The 22,939-nt window shown below is 36.2% G+C and overlaps 1 protein-coding gene across 3 annotated transcripts in view; it reads right to left on the bottom strand.

Annotated features, from left to right (window-relative positions):
* The window catches only part of LOC128987346 (FHIP family protein AGAP011705), a 34,727-nt gene that overhangs the window by 5,638 nt on the left and 6,150 nt on the right, over positions 1 to 22,939 (bottom strand). Inside the window, exons 3-12 of one of the 3 annotated variants that reach the window (XM_054408145.1) lie at positions 22,495 to 22,752; positions 20,715 to 20,865; positions 19,455 to 19,700; positions 17,052 to 17,105; positions 15,049 to 15,090; positions 11,594 to 11,761; positions 8,711 to 8,913; positions 8,162 to 8,298; positions 5,060 to 5,299; positions 2,203 to 2,381 (exon numbers count right to left, since the gene is read on the bottom strand). In XM_054408145.1, coding sequence (XP_054264120.1) covers positions 2,203 to 2,381; positions 5,060 to 5,299; positions 8,162 to 8,298; positions 8,711 to 8,913; positions 11,594 to 11,761; positions 15,049 to 15,090; positions 17,052 to 17,105; positions 19,455 to 19,700; positions 20,715 to 20,865; positions 22,495 to 22,752 — 1,678 coding nt within the window. The remainder of the gene's footprint in view (positions 1 to 2,202; positions 2,382 to 5,059; positions 5,300 to 8,161; positions 8,299 to 8,710; positions 8,914 to 11,593; positions 11,762 to 15,048; positions 15,091 to 17,051; positions 17,106 to 19,454; positions 19,701 to 20,714; positions 20,866 to 22,494; positions 22,753 to 22,939) is intronic. The other 2 variants (XM_054408146.1, XM_054408147.1) reach the window with 2 other exon arrangements.

Raw genomic sequence — 22,939 nt, 5'->3', positions numbered from 1 at the left:
ATTCATCAGAAATGTAAATTTCTGATGAATATTTCATGTATGAAGACATTGCATAATCTTCATACGGAATTAGTGTGTACGGAGGGACCTCAAAATCAAACCTTAATAAAATACTTCTGTTACAAAAGAAAGCTAATAGATTAATGCTAAGTTTAAATTGGATTAAAAGTGTAAAGTATCATTTTTCTAATTTGGAAATCCTAACAGTGTTTGGAATTTATATATACGAGACAATAAAATATACTAAGCAGCTTAGCACCATTTACCAAAAATACAGTTAGAACTAAGTAGGCCTACCATAATAGATATAATACCAGAAATGCACAATATGTTATACAAAACAGACATAATTTAGAATTTTATAAAAAAAAACACAGTGTATAGAGGCCTTAGATACATAAATTTTTACCAAAAGATATAAAAAATGAATGTAATAGTAGGAAATTTTACTTTAAACTAAAAAATACCTAGTAGAAAAAGCAATTTACTCCTTTGAGGAATTTTATAATTTAAAATATTGTGAATAGACAATAAGTACTCACTGACTCTATTCTTTATACTTGTACATTCATGAATAAAGGAGATTTTGATTTGATTTGATTTGATTTGAAACACCAAGGATTACTACAGTAGACATATAACCTTAATGAACCAGAGAAGCAGATTTATATCTAAACAGAACGTTATTGAATGAGCCATTCACAGGGTGTGTTAAAATTCTATTTTCTTAAGAATGCTATAGCAAAAAGGCTAGGGTTTCAAATATTGTAGTGAGAGTAGCAGGTAAGAAACAGAACTATATACATAATACAAAAAAAATTAGAATTTTTTACTGGCACTGACAACAATTTCAACATAAGAACCTTAGAATTGGAGAGAAATGTAGGATGGTACAAGTGTTTTTTGTTTTGGCTTTAAGGTTTAGATTTTATTTATTTACATTTTCTATTGGGCACTGACAGTAAATTTCACCTAAGAAAGCTTTGAATTGGGGAGATATGGAGGATGGTATGAGAGCTTCAGCTTAATGTATAGGTTTTTTTTATACATTTTGTATTGAGCACTGGCAGAAATTTCAACAAAGGAAGCTTTGAATTTGAGATAGATGGCGAATGGTATGAGTGTAAGGCTTTAAGGGCCTGCGTATTAGTTTGTTTTGCCTTATTTATTGGGCACAGTAAATGTCAAATCAAATCAAATTATCCTTTATTCATTTAAGTACAATTGTACAGGAATAGAGTCAGATCTTACAAAATAAAATGTTTTACATTGAACTAAAAATGAGACAGAAATTTATTTTATTTGTTCTCCCAAAACTCTTCAAAAGAATAAGAGGCAATTTTAATCAAATACTGTTTCAGAAAATTTTTAAACTTTTTCGTATCATTTTCAGTTAGAAGTGTTTTTGGAAGATGAGACATAAATTTATTTCCTGTGAATTTTGTTTTCTTTTTAATACTTTTTATAAAATTCTAGATTATGTCTATCAATTTGAAATTGAGAACGAGTGTTATAATTATGACTAATTTTGTTCGATGCCTGAGTTTTTGTAATATTTTTCGCATAAATAATAGTTTCCAAGATATATAGTCCATGAACAGTTCCAAGAACGGTAAAAATATGTTTTACCGAAACTTTCCTTTTCAAATTAAACATTGCCCTAATTGCCCTTTTCTGGTACGATAAAATCCGTTTTAAGTTTTTTGATGTAGTTGCTCCATATACACTGATTCCATAAGCTAAATTAGAATGAACTAAGGCATAATATATTGATATTAATGTTTTTAAGCTGCAAACTTTATACATTTGTCTTAAAGCAGATAATCCTGAAGACATTTTTTTGATAACATGATCAACATGTTTGTCCCAGGTTAGATTTTTATCAATTATTAAACCAAGAAATTTTGTATGTTCTACCTGCTGTAATTTATAATCTTCAAAAATTATGTCTGGATTTAATTTGTTTTTGTTTTGTTTTGTAGAAAATTATACAAAATTAGATTTTTCAGGATTTAAAAGAAGGTAAAAGAAGGTACAGGTAAGAAGGTAGGTAAAAGAAGGTTCAACCAAGGTAGCTTTAAATTCAAGAGGGATGGAGGATGGTATGAGTGTAAAGTTTTAAGAGTTAACATTTATTTTTTATTCCAAACCAATGAGTTCCAGGACTGTAATTTTCTGTGGTAAGTTATATAAAATACAAACCTGAAAGAGATAAGGTATCCCAGGTTGGAAGACTAATGAGTGGTCTAGCAGCAAAGAATGCAGCAGAGGTTGAGGGTAAACGGCAAGTCGAGATATGAGTCCAGTGAGTCTCAAGTTGGTGTACAGATCCTGACTAAGCATTGCTTCTAACTTCTGTAACACTGCATCTAGGAACGGACCTGGTGAAATGGCAGACTTATGAGTAACAGTGTTTTAAAATCCATAAAAGTTGTAAACCTTATGTCATTAACAGTGAGAAGGATCTAAAATCATTTTTATAAGTGTACAGGTTATGTTTTTAGGAAAAAGCATTTAGTTTGGATTAAATAAATATATAGGATGGAGAGGACACATAAGTTCACATAAGGACATAAGATTTATAAGTGTACATAAATTTTCAAGGAATATATTTCAAGAAGTCATACCTCCATCCTGGATCACTGCACCTGGGTCAAGGCTGATTGGAATTGTTTATACAGTATTTTTTTACCATTTGGATTGGTGATTTTTATTTTCATTGTTGATGTTCGTAACCGTAACCATGTTCGTGTATGAACGTATGTATGTATTGACAACCTTCTGATGAAGTGATTTGACATCCCCTGGACGCCCGAAGATGACTTTGTGATAAGTCGAAACTAGTTGCGTCATAACAGCAACAATTTGGATGACAAGAAGCAGGTGATTTTTAGTTACTATTTTTTTTCTGCTGGTGTTGTAATTTAAACTGTTATCATTTGCAAGGTTGTTTAAGCCAAAAATACACGAACAATGTTTATATAAGCTGTTAATAGTGAGAATTTTCATAATTTTAAAATATTTTTTGCTGAACTAACCCTTTTACACTAAACAGAAACATAGCAGAAAGGTATGCAGATATAAAAATTTGACAAATTGTGTGGCAAGCAGAATGGAAAAACTGCCTTGACACAAAAGATCTTTCGAGTACAGTCAGGATTGGCAAAATTGTCTCAACAATACATGAACAGTCACAAGCCACGGATATAAGCAATTGGTTGGCAAGATGGCGGCCGGTAGTAAAGTGGACACTAAATGTGGTGCGTGTTCAACTAAAGTTACTAATCGTACGGGTGGAATGCAGTGTAAAGGCGTTTGTGAAAGATGGTTTCATCTTAGATGCTGTGATATTTCAAGAGAAGAGTGTGCAAAATTTAAAGACTTATGTGGAAAGTCGTTTTGGTTCTGCGCTTGCTGCAACGATGAGGTTAGAAACATGATTGAACAACGCAAACAAGCCAAGTTGAACTTGAGCAACTGTGAGAGTGAGAATGTTGATATTAAAGTAGTGCTGGATAAAATTGAGAGAATTAACGAGTTTTATTATGATTTAGAGAAACGTATCAAATATATTGAAAAATCTAAAGGACAATCTAGCCAATTCGGCGAGAAAATAAATGACTCTGGTGTTTCGAATGAAGAATCGAAGTCAAGCGATATCGATATATCGAGTAATGTGAAGCAAAATGACGATTCGACTACCGCAATAGTCGAAAACGAAAACCGAGACATCGATTCGGATGCCGACGCTAACGAAAACGAAAGTGAGAGTGAAGCTCAAGTGTTGGATCCGTTGAATGGCGTAATTCTGGAAGAAGAATACAAGGAAACATTAAGCCCTCGTTCTTATTCGCAAGCACTCAAAGTTAACAAGACTAATAAACATAGCAAGTCGCGAATCGAAGCTGCTAAACATCGACATCAAAAACCGACTTCAGGAGCGGGATCGGCAGAAGCAGAACCTAACCTAGAAGGAACGAAGCCTGAGCAACGGAAGCCTACGTTTATTGTTGGAAGTCTACCTAGTGACGGAAAATTGAAGATAAAGCAAGCCACCAAGAAAGGATGGTTGTTCATTACTAACCTTGCATTGGATACCGAAACTAAAGCTCTAACAGAACATATGAAGCAAATAACCTCTGGTGAAGTAATCTGCCAGGAAATAACTTCAAAATACAGTGTTCACAAATCCTTCAAAATAGGAATCAACCTAGAAGACATTGATAAGGCTAAAAAGCCTGATATGTGGCCTGAAGAAGTGAGAGTTGATGACTTTCGCCCCTTTACTCCCAAAAACCGTTTTTTTAGGGAAACGGAGGTGGATTCGCCCACCAAGGACTTAATGTTAACAGGTCTTGACAAAAGTAATGACTCTAGGCCTAGGACTAGTGAGGGTGTTTTGTTTAGTGATAGGCCTACATGCCCAACTCTGAAAACTGTTTTTGTTAATGTACAATGTCTTAGGACTAAATTCAATATGGTACAAATGTTTGTTGGTGAAAACAAAACCCAGATACTGTGTCTGTCGGAACATTGGTTGGCTGAAAATGAGCTTGACTTTTATCATGAAATAGGACATTTACGTCTTGTGAGTGCGCAATGTCGGACCTTACACATTCATGGGGGTGTAGCAATCTATGCTGAGCCTGAATTAAAGGCTGTACCTATCGATCTTAAAACTTTTAATGTAGAATTGACTTTTGAGTATGAATCCGGCCGCCATGGAGTGTAAATACTGTAAATATTAGTTTATTAATTCTTAAAAGTAAATTTTATTTGACAAGATCAATCCAGACATCTGGTCAACGATCGCCAGTTGGTAATGGTAATGGTAATGGTATAGCAGGCAATTTCTTGGTACTCCTTTGGCATCAGGAGAGTTGATGAAACATAAGACCGGATGACTGAAGATTAGACATGTTTTAATGTTTTTCATACATTCATTTTTCATGTACTGCATTAGCGTCTAAACAGTCTGTGTTTTTTCCAACTTCTCTGACTTTTTATGGTTTTGGATAGGACATCATCCCCTTTCTTTTACACTTGCCAGGCAACTGACCTATGGTGCGTACAGTGTTGATCCCAGTGTCGTACAGAGTAGGAGAAGGTTGAGACTTGGAGGGAGAGTCATGATCACTTCCACACGGACTGTCACAATCTCCCCCACTCTCACTGCCTCGTCCTCCCTCCTTGAGGGCGAAACTCTCGTACCCAGAGCTACCGTCGTCTGCAGAGGGGAGGCTGTGGTCGGCCTCCGCGTCCAGGGTAACAGGCAGGTCTACAGGTCTCACTGGGAAACCTGGAAGAGTAAACAGTAGGCCTACTATTATTATGTTTCAGGGTGTCTACTACATTCTGGATAAAAAATTCATGGACAATTCCCTTACATTTAAGGACACTTTGTCGTAACCTTTGTCGGTGTCATTAGGCCTACCGAATAATTTTCCTGATTTGTCAAACTGTATTAATCTTGTTATTAACTGTAGTTGTACCAGAGAGAACAGTAAATAACAATAGATAAGAGTTAAAAATTTCAAAATTGAAATTTATTGAAAGTAAACAAGTATAGGCCTACCTATACTTTAGGTAAAGCTTTTATAGTGTAACAGAGAAACGCAATCATTGTCTCCTGCGATAGCGACAAATATCTCCATCGGTCACGTAAACTTCATAACATAACTTATCCGATCCAGGCGGATTAATTTGGCATGATTCGCCCTGGCACAACGTTAGGCTCTCGACTACTTTTGAAAAAAATCTTTAATGCATATTGTTACTCAGTTCTTAGTACAAAATCAAGGTATGGTAAGCGGCTACCAATAAGCAATAAGCACAGAGTAAGATTATTGTATTTTCATTTGCAAAGTTAATATATCAATCAATCAATCAATCAATCAATCTTTATTTGCCATAAGGATACATTTACATATCATTGACAAAGTCTATTTGCGGTTTTCAAACCAAGTCTTAAAATAAACAACAAAATACTCTTACAGGCCAAATATTACAATTAACATTCAACTCCATTCACATTCTTAACTGAAATTAAAACCAAACTAAAGGACAATTTCTCCCAGTTTAAAATAATCATCCAGACTATAAAAAGGGTTCTGAAGTAGATAATTATAAAACATGGCCTTAAATTTGTTAATTGAATGAAAATTTATATTATTTTTTACTGAATTATACACTTTAATTGATAAAATTATGTGGCAATTACTAGTTTTACTAAGACAATGGGATTCTAACAGCGCAGTATTTTTAAAACGAGTGTTGTGACTGTGATTATTAAATTGAAGATATTCAGGGTTTTTTTAATATATAAACAATCAGATCATAAATGAACAAATTTACTGCAGTTTGAATTTGCAGATCTATAAAAAGAGGTTTACAATGATCAGGGTGCGTCCCTGTCATAGCTCTTAAAGCCCTCTTTTGGAGAATCAAAATTTCTTTTATTCTACTACTACCACCCCAAAGCACCAATCCGTATCTCATAATTGACTGGAAGTACGCAAAATAGGCCGTCCTTACATATTTCTTAGGAACCTGATCTACCAGACGATCTAAAAGATGCACCACACGAGACAATCTTGAAGATAAATAATCTATGTGAGCATTCCATGTGAGTTGATTATCAATTTGAAGGCCCAAAAATTTTACAGCTGTGCTATTATTTAGATCACTCATAGTGGGGATTTGTTTCAGTGTAAAAATCATGTTTTGGGTTTTTTCTTCATTAAGCAAAAATCCATCGCATTAAACCAATTTGATGCTTTTAGCTTTGTTTCATGGACAAGATTTTTTAGTTCTGTTAGGTTGGGGTTTACATGAAAAAATGTTGTATCGTCAGCATAAAGAATAGTTTGACTCTTCTAAGACTCTTTGACTCTCTCTAAGAATAGTATAGACACATAGCAATCATTAATTGTTTATCTAGGCTCAATTACATTTTCTTAATATATTTTACAGCTCTTTCAAGAATCAAAATACCCAGGCCTAGACCTAATTATTTAGGAGGGCCTATATAAACTGGGTAACAAACAATGAGGTTATAATAGCAGCAAAGTCACTATCATCATTCTAGTTCATAAGATTTAGATTGCTTAAAGCATACAACTCAAAATAAATAAATATATGGGAAACAAAAAACATTGAAACCTGAATAGCCAACAATATAAGACAAAGATAAAGAAAATGCAATGACATAATTTGAAACCAAGCAGGCATACATAGTGATAAAACATTAATGCAAACAACATTGCTTGTGGTTTTGTCAATTAAAAAAAGATCAAATATCCATAAAAAAGGGGTTAACTTACAAAATAAAACTGTAGATTATTTACATGTTTAATATGAAACCATCAACAGTTTTATGGCACTAGGCAATGGCCGCGGCAAATTGAATCTTCAAGCCAAAGTACAAGTAAGAAGTGAAATTTAACAGCCATTATAAATCTATTATTTTCACGATAAAATAGGTTTGGGATCTCATAATAATTACCCTAGTAATAAAAAAAGAAGTTGTAAAGGAATAAAAGTGATACAACTTTTATGAGCTATAACTGAGTCAACAGTTCTTGGAAGTACTTGACTTGACACTTGATTGTCGTGATAAAATGTTAATGGGTTTGAAATTGCTATTGGGATTTTTATTGCATAATAACTCTAGTAATAAATTATGAAAATGTAAACAAACATCTGATAAACCTTTTATGTGCTCCTAACCAACTAGCGATCAATAAAATTATGGCCCATTAAAAATTTAAGGACATAGTCTGGCATTTAAGGACAATTCCCGTACATTTCATGGCCAATAAAAAATTAAGTACAATTCCCGGTTTTCCCGGATTTCCCGGTTGGTAGACACCCTGATGTTTGTCTTTACAGGCGGCCTTTAAGGCTGATGTACACAACACACATGGGCTTTCTGCATTTCCCTGAAAAGGTTCTAGAACCTTAACCCAATATCTTAACAACTTTCAGATCAACTTCTTTAGAACTTGATAAGGAATTGCAAACACAAGCAAAAGCAACAAAAGCTGAATTCCGTAAACAGATTTTATTGTCCACAAAGAACCTACTCTATTTTCTCAATTAGCTGACAGGTAGATTAAATTCAACACTAACGGTTCTAGCTTTGCATTAATTTCAGCCTTACCTGTATGGGGCGGGTTCTCTCCATCGTAGGGATACATCCAACAATTCGTGGCTGCACTACAACTGAGTATTTTGCTTCTTGCGTCATGTAAATACGCTTGGTAGTCACCGTAGAGACTGCCTTCAGATAACTCCGGCCTGTTGTAAAACAGAACAAGAATGTCAATCATTGTAACAATCAGCGATTAGAGTGGTATTAGATACATTCATATAGTTTTGTTCAGGTTACACTTGGCGGGTCAATTCTTAATGGGAAAAGACTATCCGGATATTTAAAGATTGTTCAAGAAAAAAAATATAAACAGTAGCACTAGGCAGACGATTAATTGCCCACCGTTTGGTACAAAACACTACAATAGACTTGCCTCGTGATGGACAGTAGTTGGAGTTGGCACACATGTTCCAGATTACTAGAAACTGCAATGAACTTTACTGGCCATTTTTTTCTCCTCGAGGGATCCTGCTGATTGGAATTCTACTGTAGCCAGTTTGAAACTTTTTCACTGAGTATGTGAGCTGGAATTGGATGTGCATAATATTGTATGAGTACCTGTGTAAGCCGTTAACATCTGGAGTGAGAGATAGTAGTTTGTCCGCGTTGGTGCAGTAGGAATCAACATGTCGTATCCTCGACCTCTGAGACAGCATGATATGAGAGCAAGGTACCAGGTGTCTGAACACAAGTTCCAACATGACATCTTCACAGTTGAGGTCTACCAGTGTCTCCAGCAGAGCCAGGGTTACAAGGCACAGCTGAAACATTACATCAACTTAGGCTAACTTTACCCCATGACATCTTCACAGTTGAGGTCTACCAGTGTCTCCAGCAGAGCCAGGGTTACAAGGCACAGCTGAAACATTACATCAACTTAGGCTAACTTTACCCCATGACATCTTTACAGTTGAAGTCTACCAGTGTCTCCAGCAGAGCAAGGGTTACAAGGCACAGCTGAAACATTACATCAACTTAAGCTAACTTTCCCCCATGACATCTTCACAGTTGAGGTCTACCAGTGTCTCCAGCAGAGCCAGGGTTACAAGGCACAACTGAAACATTACATCAACTTAAGCTAACTTTCCCCAACATGACATCTTCACAGTGAGGTCTGCCAGTGTCTCCAGCAGAGCCAGGGTTACAAGGCACAGCTGAAACATTACATCAACTTAAGCTAACTTTCCCCAACATGACATCTTCACAGTTGAGGTCTACCAGTGTCTCCAGCAGAGCCAAGGTTACAAGGCACAGCTGAAACATTACATCAACTTAAGCTAACTTTCCCCCATGACATCTTCACAGTTGAGGTCTACCAGTGTCTCCAGCAGAGCCAAGGTTACAAGGCACAGCTGAAACATTACATCAACTTAAGCTAACTTTCCCCCATGACATCTTCACAGTTGAGGTCTACCAGTGTCTCCAGCAGAGCCAGGGTTACAAGGCACAGCTGAAACAGTACACCAACTTAAGCTAACTTTCCCCCATGACATCTTCACAGTTGAGGTCTACCAGTGTCTCCAGCAGAGCCAGGGTTACAAGGCACAGCTGAAACATTACATCAACTTAAGCTAACTTTCCCCCATGACATCTTCACAGTTGAGGTCTACCAGTGTCTCCAGCAGAGCCAAGGTTACAAGGCACAGCTGAAACATTACATCAACTTAAGCTAACTTTCCCCCATGACATCTTCACAGTTGAGGTCTACCAGTGTCTCCAGCAGAGCCAGGGTTACAAGGCACAGCTGAAACATTACATCAACTTAATCTAACTTTCCCCCATGACATCTTCACAGTTGAGGTCTACCAGTGTCTCCAGCAGAGCCAGGGTTACAAGGCACAGCTGAAACATTACACCAACTTAAGCTAACTTTCCCCCATGACATCTTCACAGTTGAGGTCTACCAGTGTCTCCAGCAGAGCCAGGGTTACAAGGCAAAGCTGAAACATTACATCAACTTAAGATAACTTTCCCCCATGACATCTTCACAGTTGAAGTCTACCAGTGTCTCCAGCAGAGCCAAGATTACAAGGCACAGCTGAAACATTACATCAACTTAAGCTAACTTTCCCCCATGACATCTTCACAGTTGAGGTCTACCAGTGTCTCCAGCAGAGCCAAGGTTACAAGGCACAGCTGAAACATTACATCAACTTAAGCTAACTTTCCCCCATGACATCTTTACAGTTGAAGTCTACCAGTGTCTCCAGCAGAGCCAGGGTTACAAGGCACAGCTGAAACATTACATCAACTTAAGCTAACTTTCCCCCATGACATCTTCACAGTTGAGGTCTACCAGTGTCTCCAGCAGAGCCAGGGTTACAAGGCACAGCTGAAACATTACACCAACTTAAGCTAACTTTCCCCCATGACATCTTCACAGTTGAGGTCTACCAGTGTCTCCAGCAGAGCCAAGGTTACAAGGCACAGCTGAAACATTACACCAACTTAAGCTAACTTTCCCCCATGACATCTTCACAGTTGAGGTCTACCAGTGTCTCCAGCAGAGCCAAGGTTACAAGGCACAGCTGAAACATTACATCAACTTAAGCTAACTTTCCCCCATGACATCTTCACAGTTGAGGTCTACCAGTGTCTCCAGCAGAGCCAGGGTTACAAGGCACAGCTGAAACATTACACCAACTTAAGCTAACTTTCCCCCATGACATCTTCACAGTTGAGGTCTACCAGTGTCTCCAGTAGAGCCAGGGTTACAAGGCAAAGCTGAAACATTACATCAACTTAAGATAACTTTCCCCCATGACATCTTCACAGTTGAAGTCTACCAGTGTCTCCAGCAGAGCCAAGGTTACAAGGCACAGCTGAAACATTACATCAACTTAAGCTAACTTTCCCCCATGACATCTTCACAGTTGAGGTCTACCAGTGTCTCCAGCAGAGCCAGGGTTACAAGGCACAGCTGAAACATTACATCAACTTAAGCTAACTTTCCCCCATGACATCTTCACAGTTGAGGTCTACCAGTGTCTCCAGTAGAGCCAGGGTTACAAGGCAAAGCTGAAACATTACACCAACTTAAGCTAACTTTCCCCCATGACATCTTCACAGTTGAAGTCTACCAGTGTCTCCAGCAGAGCCAAGGTTACAAGGCACAGCTGAAACATTACATCAACTTAAGCTAACTTTCCCCCATGACATCTTCACAGTTGAGGTCTACCAGTGTCTCCAGCAGAGCCAGGGTTACAAGGCACAGCTGAAACATTACATCAACTTAAGCTAACTTTCCCCCATGACATCTTCACAGTTGAGGTCTACCAGTGTCTCCAGCAGAGCCAGGGTTACAAGGCACAGCTGAAACATTACAACACTCATACAACATTACAAAACTAAATCCATAATACAAATATTTTTACAGAACATTATTTTTAGTTTTTTACATTAGTTTTCTTTGTGATTGCTTGGATAACAAATAGTATTTACCCTAGAGGTGGATTTTATCCTTTGAACCAGACTGTCAATGATTCGCTGGCCATCGTAAGTCTTCCGCAGTATGAAGCAGACAAAAGAATGTAGCAAACCAGGAGCAGAGAGACTTCGGAGGAAGAGGTCCAGGTACGCCGTTGCTGTTGTGAGTTCCTCTTCTGTACTCTGCGGAGAAACAATTGTGAAATTAAATAAGGAAAAACTCAAACTACAAAAAACACCACAACCAGCACAAGTTCAACAACTTAACACTTACACCAAAAAACTAGGTCTTTAAGGTAAGGCCGTGTCACAAACGAAGAATTGGACTTGTCAACAGTACATACACAGAAGACCTAGTTTACAATGTCAAGTGCTAGTGGCAGTAAAAGCCTTACTTCCAATGAAATAATTTACAAAAAAAAAGCCTTGCAAATGAATAGACCAAAGAAATATCAAAAACTATACTTCAATATCTATCTAAGAGGAAAAAGTAAGGTGTAAAGGAAAATATTAAGTAAGAATATATGAATAAGAATTCATTCATTTTGTATTAACGCTATTTTATAAAACACTATTGATATATAAAAAATACTTAATAGGTTGTACGCCAAAAACACAAAATCTAACATAAAAATATACTTAACAGGTTACTTAAAGACTTCAGAGTATACAAGATATGTAATTTCACCTTTGAAAACACATCCAAACTAAAAATACAATGCAGTAACATTACAAATTAGGTGAAACAGGTTATAATACAAATTTTACAACATGCACTTCAATAAATCAAGGTTAAGAGGTATTACACATTAAGAAAAATCTTTGCTAGAACATAAAGAAGCACACAGGTAGAAACAAAATATATTTTACAGCTTACAAAAACCCCACAAGAAGACAAGACAAAATATAACGTATAGAGAATTAGTGTTCTTTGGTATGTTATGACATTTGTGAAGGTTACAGATGTACGTTAGAGTGTCTACCAAATTTATTAATTTTGGCTAAACAGGTTGGTGACTAGAATGGACTGTATCACAGAGAAGTAAGGTACAGGGGATACACGCTTATGGGATGATTTTGTGTAATGGATTGGAAAAATAAATAGTGTGTGAAGTACCCCACCATAATGAATATAAATTAAAAAATTATAAAAACAAATCCATGATTTAGTGCTTAATTTGTGCTTCTCAAAAGTATGTATACAAAAATTGTGCTCAACAATAACAGGAAAAAAAAACGAGCACTATAATCACTCTCCTACCCAGACAATCGATTTTTAAATGCGATCACAAGAAGACTATCACAACCCTTAGATTGTAAAGTAAACAGTTTTGAAAATACATTAACATTTCAGTTTTGTTATTGATTCAAAATAAAGTGAATCATAGTGAAAATCAATTTCCATAGTCCTCCAGCGAATCTATTATTCCAAAATCATTTTTTTTCTAAAATAACTTTTTTTTCCTTCATCACTTAGCTTAAAAAAATTTTATAAATATATACAATACGACTCTCTTCCACACACAGAGGTATTCCTTCTTTGTGGAAGATATTTCGCTAATTTAAAAAGCTTTTTTATATGTTTATGTTTATATTAAATTTTATATTATTAAAATACCAAACAATATTGTAAACATTTCTGTATGGTACTAACATGATTTGTAATTTGTAAATATTTTTGCGGAATAAATGCTATTTTGATTTTGATTTTTTTTTGATAGTAGATTCTATAGGGCTATTATTTGTTTATAAACATTGTAATTTAATTTGAGATCTGGGATTTGATATTTTGGTAATCAGATCCGGAGAAGTGATCTGAAACTCTTAGGCTCATATCATACGAGCGCTAATGTCGTGCAGATGCCATCGAAATAATGCCCCCAAAAGTCCACACCATACGTGACGGAAATTGCCGGGTGCCTGTAAAACGTAGCGTCTTCTGGGCAAATTTGCTGTAGCGGCAATTATTTCATTTCCAAGATGGACACCATCCAGTTAGATTGTGCAAGTTTTTTGTATATTATTGTGGAGTATTATCGGAAGAATCCAAGACCATGGGATCCAAGACTCATCCTGTGCTTTTTTCATGTTTGGTGGACAGGACGGTTACATCTAATGTTCCAGGAACACGGGAAGTATGAAGAGATATTCTTTCGATACTATCGAATGTCAGTTTCTTTTGACGAGCTCCTTCGTGCCGTGTGTGAGAAAATGAGAACGACTAAGATGCATTTTTCTGTGTCAAATATGATGATCACTCCTAAAAGGTCTTCCAGTTGTTCTGCCAGTAGAGTGGCAAATGCGTCTTGCTGACGCTAGCGCTACGTATGACAGGGTCCCCCAGTCACTAGCACCGCGTTGCTAATGCAACCGTCCGTGCTGACAGTGCTCAGCATCTGGCTAACGCGGACTCGCTGACAGCATTAACGTCCGTATGACTAGCTCCATAAGAACCCCTTTGCCGGGTTGGAGGGGCATCAACATGGCGGCTAGCGCTCGTATGATATGGGCCATCATCACTAGTGAAGAGAATAAGACATAAGACATATTTTATTTACACAAAACGTTCTTTATAAAGTACATTTCATACATAAGAACAGGTGTTTCGTCATAGTGATGTATTTTATAGTAAAATTAATAGTTAAAATAATTAAAATAAACTCATGTAGGATATCAGAGAATTTTTATCTACATTATAGGGTTCTCCAAAAATTCTTCAAGTGAATAGTAGGCTTTCTCAATTATTTTATCTTTTATTTTATCTTTGAATTGAGTAGCATTTAAATTTTTAAGATACAGGGGTAATTCATTGTACAATCTAAGTCCCATATATTGAGGGCTGTTCCTAAAAGTCGTCAATTTGTGATGTGGTAATCTGAAATTATATTTATTCCTTGTATTATAATTATGTGTAAATTTGACTACATCTGACAAATTTTCCTTAGTGTTATGTATCCAATTTAGAATTTCATTTATGTATAATCCAAAAATGGTGTGAATTCTAAGATTTTTAAACAGGTTTTTACATGATTTTCTCCTTCTTGATTTGGTTAATATTCTAATAATTTTTTTCTGTAAAATTAGTAGGGATTTGACTAATATATCAAATTGGACCCAGCACTGAACCAATCACCATCTGAACAAAATAACATTGCTATCATGGTTTAAATATGTCATGCTAGACATCATATCACTATAAACCTCCACCATTTATTCGCAAAGTGAAAACCTTTAAATTTGAACAAACTATTTGTAATAAATGTACAGAAAATTTACATATTTGGGTCCCAGTGCAACGGTATGGATTAGTGTATATAGAGCTTTAAGTTTTGACCCTAAAAACTAAAATATTAAAAAAGCTGGGGGTTTTAAGTTTTAAAATTCAGCTATTTTAGCATTTGTGTTAAAATGTCACACAAAACAGAAACTTTCAAGTAAAATCTCACGCAAATCATTCAAACACAAAATACCTCTCGAATATTTTCTCTCAAGTGGGAGTAGAAGGTTAGCAACTGAAAAGTAAAAACAACTTTGAAAATTTAAAGAAGTTTTCTAAACTGAATAGGGTAGTACTTGTGAATTGATTTAGTGATGACATAGGTAGAGGTGGTATTATCTATTATGTTTAAGTTACTTATTTTATTAAAACCAGGTGAAGTTTTTCCTACATTTAGTGAAACAACTCTCTTGTTTAGCAAGATTGGGCTTTATGTTTTTATTTTTATTTAAATTTTATAGAACAAAAATACTGCCCAGTTTCAGCTATGATAAAATTGTGAAAATTCCCAATTTATTAGTATTTAGTATTTTACCGTATATGGTACACCTAATAACAGTAACCACTAACCATTTTACAGTTTTAGTATAAAAGTTGAACTAGATCACTTCACACCCTCATCAATCAAAATACACTTATCCATTGGCAAGGTACAAACCAATATGATCACATTTTGAGCGGTGGTTGAAAGGCCTTTATAATCAAACAATGAATAATTGACGGAATCGGAAAAAGTCCACTATGGCACAAGAAAAACATGATATTTTACACTATTCTCAAAAGTAAGAGGATTTCACTGTCACTGACAGCATTTTTAACTACGGAAGGTATGAATTGGGAAGAGTGTCAAAGCTATCCTGACAAAGTAACCAACCAAAGAATATTACTTAAAACCTAGGCCCTTGTGCTCTTATGTTGCATTCTTAAAACAGTTTATTTATTTATTTTTGTCATAAGACAATAGACTCCAGCACGGAACCGTGTTTAACATTGTTTCAGGTTAAATCTAGTAGTGCAGCATTATCACATAGATAAAATCCATAGGTGATTTGACGGGATTTGAACCCGGAACATCAGGGACCAAAGTCCCTCACACCACAAAACCAGCTCGTTCCCCATTCTTAATAGTAATTTTTTTTAGATTAACAATTTTACCGGGACCGAAAATATTGTACCCCAGCACAAGAAACACTTAACTTTATACACAATACAAAGAAGTCAGAATATTTTACTGTCAATGACATAATTTAGAAACCAGGAAGGCTTGAATTTGTAAGATATAAGTCTTTAGGTCCAGTGGCTGCCAAGAAGTGGAAAGAAAATGCCTTCCGGATGAGTAACAGTGAAATATGCTAACTTGTGTGTTTTAGTGTAAGATTTATGTATTTCTTGTGCAGGACACGCTCTTTCCCATTCAGTTTACTTTAAGGAAAGGCTCTAGACCAGGATTTTAAATTGTTGGATAAAGAGCAGCTAGGTTACTTTGGAAGAAGTACAGGTAGGCCATAGCAAATACAGCAAACACACAAAACACACAATATTTCGTCCCCTGGGACACTTTTCCCCTGGGGCACTTTGTAAGTGTAGAGAAAGCGATAGAGTTTACCAAATGGCTGATGTCATCGCTGTTACCAAATATGTAGTGTTGTATAACTAGTTTATTTAACAACTAAACATAAATTTATAAACACACACACACATATAAGTATACATACACTAGGCCTGTTATGCATTTAGCTAGCTGTTAGGACAGGTTTATCTTGGTTTGAGGTTGGGAAAAGTTCTGGAGTTGGTTACATAAATTGTTTTGTACATAGTTGTAAATAAACTAGTGATATGTGGCAACCCTGCATCGCTGGCAACATCCATTTTGTAACGCTCTATAACTTTTTCTACAAATGACAAAGTCCCCCAAGGGACGAAATATTGTATATGTGTGTTGTATGTTCTATGGCACACCTGTGCTTTGCCAAGGTAACCTAGCTGCTATCCTCTTTCCCATTCAGGTAAACACATGACAAACAATCCTAAATACCTACGCTCTTGCGCCCTATGTTACATCTGCAGCTGTGTAGTATCATCATTACCAATCCTTAACCTATTGTTTGAGTATTGAGCCAGCAGAAGTCACAGACAGTTGTTGGTGAAGATGAGGTTAGGTTATACATGCAGGATGGGGTACAGACTTGTACTGACCAGCTGTAGGGGGGAGAGAGACAACGACCCACCACCACCGTCGTCTGCCGTCTCCTAGACAACCACCGACCAATCACAGTGTCACAAACAATTACCTTAATGACAAATACCAGTTGCTGCACACAAAGGATAGGAGTTCAGCTAGCTTTGAGAAAAGTAGTCTGTTTATTAAAAAATATATTTAATTAACCTCTTAATCAGCATGGTACGTGACATTATACTTAATGAGTGTAGATGAAAAGGCGTCTAATAATATTTGAAATATATATATTTAAATACTGATAATTTTTTCTCCAAACACCATCAAAATATTATGGTAGATAACAATGGTGCCCCTTCTTTTGACTAAGTACATAGTCTACATATTTAGTTTCTTAAGTGTCATTAGATGTTTTTTTATTTTTTTATTTACACTTTGTCATTTTACAGTCTAGTAAAAAATAGCAGTAGGTTCCAGGGTCGAACTAGCACTCTTCGGTTTTGAAGGCTGGTGTTACGACTCCAATAATTAGTCTATGGGTTAATAGATAAACAATAAAAGGTCACATAATATAATACTGGTATTTTTACTAGACCGTAAAATTTGGACAAAATACCGACGTTATATTATGTGACCTTTCATTATGTAGCTATAAGCCCTGGACTAGTGGACTGACTACATTTGACTACATTGGATTTTCTCAGATAATCCAGCTGAACTCCTTCCTTAAATAAAACCATGATCAGCTGTTTAACTTTTAAAATATACCTGAAATACAAGTTATAGTTCGGCCCCTTAGAAAACGACCTGCGCGCTAATGCTAAACCAATGTTAGAGGAGGTCGCTTTCTAAGCGGCCGAACTATAGCATCATAATGCATTCCTAACCTTTAACTGAGATAATTTAGGTGCAAAGTCTAAGAACTTCATACAATGAAGTGTTTAACTGTAACAAAAATAAAATAAAAAATATGCAAATTGTGCTTTAGTGCTAAGACTTGTAATGAAGCGTGAACAAAAACACCAACAGTTAAACAATTTAAGCGATTTCTAGAGAGCGCAAAATAAAATAATGCTCACATATAATAATATTATGTACACATAGAACTTTTTAATAGTAGCTTTCAGCAAATACATTTTAGACTTTGTTAGTGTTTATTTATAAAATAACAATTAGAATTGTAAGGTAAGAATTAAAATATGAAGACATAGCAAAATAATCAATCGTTTGTAATTGAAATAAACAAAATGAAATATTATAATGGTCAAAATGTGTACAAATAAACTTCCAAAATTCTACTCAGAACTTTGAAAAAGAGACAATCGTTTAAACAAAACTTAAAAACAAGTAAGTAGCCTACTATTGTGTGTGTTGTTGCGTCCAAAATCAATAACATAGCCATTTCTGTAGTAAAACAATCTAATGAAGCAGCTCTTTAACTTAAGTTTACCTTCAATTTGCAACACTGAAACCAAACACATTTCCTAATATTTGATCTTAAAAAATCCAAAATACATGGCCCTAAAAACTTGCAGAACTGTGAACTTTAGGCCCATCATCTCACCGGCAGATTATAGAGTTGCGGTTGTTTACTTCATCGACCACAGATGAGTCATCATTCACCATTTACAGAACCGATATGTTGCATTCCGTTTGTGATTTAGTTTTTGTTACAACTTGGGCTATACATAGGCTTCACAAAACTATTTGTTTTGTAGTAACACATTGTGCAAAACAAATTTTAAAGGTATCTACAGTGTTACGTTTTATTATTACCCTTACTTATATTCAAAGATGACTTTTTAATCTAAGTCAATGTTAGTTATTTCCAGTGCATTTAAGGTTAGGTTTGAATTATCCACAATCACTCAAACACTTATTATCGTGGATAATCGGGAGTCTACTGTATTTATTTACTCTTCAAACAACCATTTAGTTTATTTTTATTACATACGGTACAAAAACGTTATTCGTCTCATATTAGCCATGGTAAAGATCATTAGTGGAAATTGATTACTTGATAATTTTGTAATTTGTAGTGAATTTTAACTATGTTTACAATGGTCAGGTTTTTCGCCATCAAATGATGTTAAGGTTTTTTTTCATCTTTTTACAAAATTATTCCATCAGACCACCTGGTTCTTGTTATCCGTTCCCCTTAATCACACCTGAGTCAGAGATGACCGAGCAAGAAGCCATGATCTTACACCACCGATTAAATTGAACCTCCTCCCGGGCCTTTTAAGTATTTATAATAATTAGAACTTTAGAAACTACAAATAAGTTTCTAGCCTTAAACACAATGGGGAAAATAATTATTCCCAAGTACTGAAATACCATTCAGTAGAACCATTCATTGATTTTGAACACAACACTCCCTGTTTAATAAAAATAATTCCTAATGAAAGAAAAGAATACAGTACCTGCAATAAGGCTGGCCCCATCACCGGGACCAGAAAGCCTTGATAGATGTACTCAAGCAGCTGATTGCGCACTGATGAATCGGCTACTTGCACGACGGCATTACAGAATTCTAAGTTGTTCATGAATGCTACTAACTCGGGTATCTCGTTGACGTCGTCTGGTGTGAAGCGGTACCAGTCTTCTGTAGAGATGGCAAGCTTGCGAGGCAGTGCTGAGTAGAGCCCACTAAGCCCCGTGGCCAGCACCTAGCGGACAAAAATGATTAGGCGGTTAGAGGGTATGTACGAATAAAAGATAAGTAGGCCTATGGAATATGTTTGCTTTAGTGCACATATATGTATGATAGAATTTTGTCCTCGCAACATTATCCAGATTTGGAAAGCCTCTGTAAAAAAGTGCAATCGATAATTACTGACTTCGCTTCAATTGAGCAAGACGATGATGATGTCTCTGCTACTGTAGGAGACTGGGATGGTGGCATCGTCCTGTAATCCAGCTGATAGGTCACGAATTGTGGATATTTATAGGCATACACTGAGGATGTGATACTACTCGGTGTGGAATAACGTCCGGACTAGTAAGTACTACGATGATCAGCAGTGCTATCCTGATAATTAGACCAATTCGTTAACTACAAGGCAAAATGTGGTTCGGATTACACTATAAACTGTAGGTCCCTTAGTTGCCATTGGCTGTATGAGCTATTTATTAACTGCTGTGTCTAAGGAGCATGTCGGCCTTAGTCACTAACAAAAGACTACAAGATCACGCAACTCCCCCTACACTCATCTCCATTCATACTTAGCTTTAAATACCTACATTCGTAAGGTTGCAATTTCATAATAAAATATTAAAGTATTAAGATGTTCACTATTTGGATAAAAAGCGGATAACAATGATGATGTCTCTGTGATTACTTAGAATTTTCTCAATGTCTTTTAATTTTAATTTAATTTGTAATTTAATTTACACGGCAATACACCATTTTACATAGAGTTTCTTGATGATTGATACAATATAAATATGCAACATGCATGGCTTAATTAATTTTATTGCAAATAAGATAAACTAGTGCGCATGTTGCTCAAATTCGAGCAATTGCAAAGTATTACAGGCGTTCAAAGCTAATAACAGTCGCAATTTCCGATGATTTGCCATTCTAGGACCAAGTTAAGAAAGTGGCTTATTCAACTAAGTTCTATTTGAAAGTAAATTAGTTGCACCTAGTCCGAATACAAGTCCAAAGTATTGAAACTTACCGGACAAACAGTGGATTGATGAGCGATGAACTCTGCGATAGGAGGATTAGTCTTGGACAACACCATGCACAGCAGTAGGGCATCTCTGGCTTGCTGGCCGAGCGCTCCGTCACGGTGAACAAAGTGAATCAAGAGAGAGAAGATGGTGAACCTATGTAAAAGGAAGTTAGAAAGAGTTTTACACAGCATATTGACAATGGGAATAAATTTAAACAATGAATGTGTGTAGCTAATATTTTACCAATCCCTGCTGAAACCTGTACTTTGCAACAGGGAGAAAAAAATAATAGTGCTATACTCTGTTGTTAAGTCTTGAAACTTTTTAATGCTATTCAACATCAACGAATCCAATCATTGTTTTATTCTTTGAAACAGCTGTAAATATTATTATTTTTTTTACATAAATACCCATAAGGTAAACATGGAAAATACCAGAGCCACATGGACAGAGCCCAAAGGGAGTTCAAGAATGGGAATGGGACAGAAACTTTCCTGGGAGTGTATAGAAAAACTTCTTAAAGTTTCATCACGATCGGATGACCGGTTTGGTAACGCATAAAGGACAAACATACGAAAATCAGACATACATTGGATTTTATATAGCCTACATAGATTATTTGCCAATTATTTTCATTAATCTTTTCCACAAACACACACATACCTACCATAAAATTGAAATAAATAAACAAAAATGTATTTATTAGCCTAAGCGTTTTTCTGGTAGACCAGCTTTTCAGAACAACTTTCATCACTATACTAGATATCTTATTCTACAATTTGGCCGTTATACACTTAGACAATACTTAACAATATTTTAAAAACATATCTTTAGTTTTCCTTTAAATGTTTTGCTAGATGCAACAACCTTTAGGCCATCGGGTGGACCATTGTACAATGAGAAGCTCTTCCTCCCAAGCTCTTATCTCCCACCATGACGTGTCCTGCGCGGGGAAATCTCGTCGCGAGGGAATGCCTTTCGCGTAAATAGTTGGGTTGCAAAGAGACAACACTCTGTTGGTCATGCACATGGCTTCAACAGAAAGCAGACTAGCTAATTCCCAAAAGGGAGAGACATGATCAAAATTTTGTACAGAAAATGGAACAGATTGCGGAGTTTTGCAGACGTTGCAGCCGACACGTCTTCTCCAGAAATGCTGTTGCCATATGCAGGGAAGCAGTAGGATAAAAACTGAAATTTTGCAGCCTCAGGCAATGAGACTCTGAACCTGTACAAACCTAACTAAAGCGTTTAGAACATTAAGGCCATACCAAAAGCTACCAGTGATAGCAACGCAATGTAAACTTGAGTTGCATATGAATAACACAAGAAGTTTAATGGACCTGTCTATACCAAAGCAACTGTGATGCAACGGTGATTCAACGGTCACTTGACTGAGCAACTCAGGTTACATGCTGTAAACTTGGTTGACGCCAGTTACACAGTTGTTCAACTGGCTCCTCCTAGGACGAAGACACACTCATGGTACAAGTGACTGAACGATTTATCAACTTGGGCTTTGTTTATACACACTGTGTAATCTAAGAGAAACTCCAGTTAGTTAGTTGAGTTGCAGTTGCGTTGATAACACCGGTTGCTTTTGGTTTGTACTAGGCCTTAATGGGTTTAATAATTAGAGTTTTAGGAAATAAGACTAATTTTCTACATATTCAATTTGTGTTTTAATCATCACTACAGTTGCCTACTCAGCTATAAAAAAATATATTTTTTTATCATAACTATCAGCTTTTAAACTAATATAAGTTTCCATTAAGAATTTACCTTGACGGCTGCCCTTCTGAGGGCTCGTGAAAGAATAAGCTTAACAGTTGGTTGTGCTGAACCAGTAAGACACACAGCTGGTTTAACAGTACTACCAGCCTCTTCTCTATCTCTACTGAGAACAGCTGGCTGACGCAGGATGCAAGGAGGGCTTGTAGCGGACGATGGAACGACTCGTGTATCAACAGCTGCACTTGGGAGTGGCTGATGAGAGCTTCGTAAAGCCTAATCTGTTCTAACTTGAGAGCATTTCCGTATCTGGAATAGAGACGGATATAATTTGAAGAATTGCACAGCAACTCAAAAAAATAAATTACGTTGCTCTTAGTTCACAACAATTTTTCTCTAAACCAATGATAAGAGCTGAAGAGTATTTTAAGATACAGTAGACTCCCTCTAGTTCGGCTTCGGTTGGATCGGCCGCCGGATGGTCCGGCCCGGTCTC

This window comes from Macrosteles quadrilineatus, unplaced genomic scaffold, assembly GCF_028750875.1.
Source record: "Macrosteles quadrilineatus isolate MER2022 unplaced genomic scaffold, UCM_ALF_1.0 Scaffold_2__2_contigs__length_208266976, whole genome shotgun sequence".
Classification (NCBI taxonomy): Eukaryota; Metazoa; Arthropoda; class Insecta; order Hemiptera; family Cicadellidae; genus Macrosteles; species Macrosteles quadrilineatus.
Note: the sequence above shows the minus strand (reverse complement) of the source record. Positions and strands in the feature narration are given on the sequence as shown.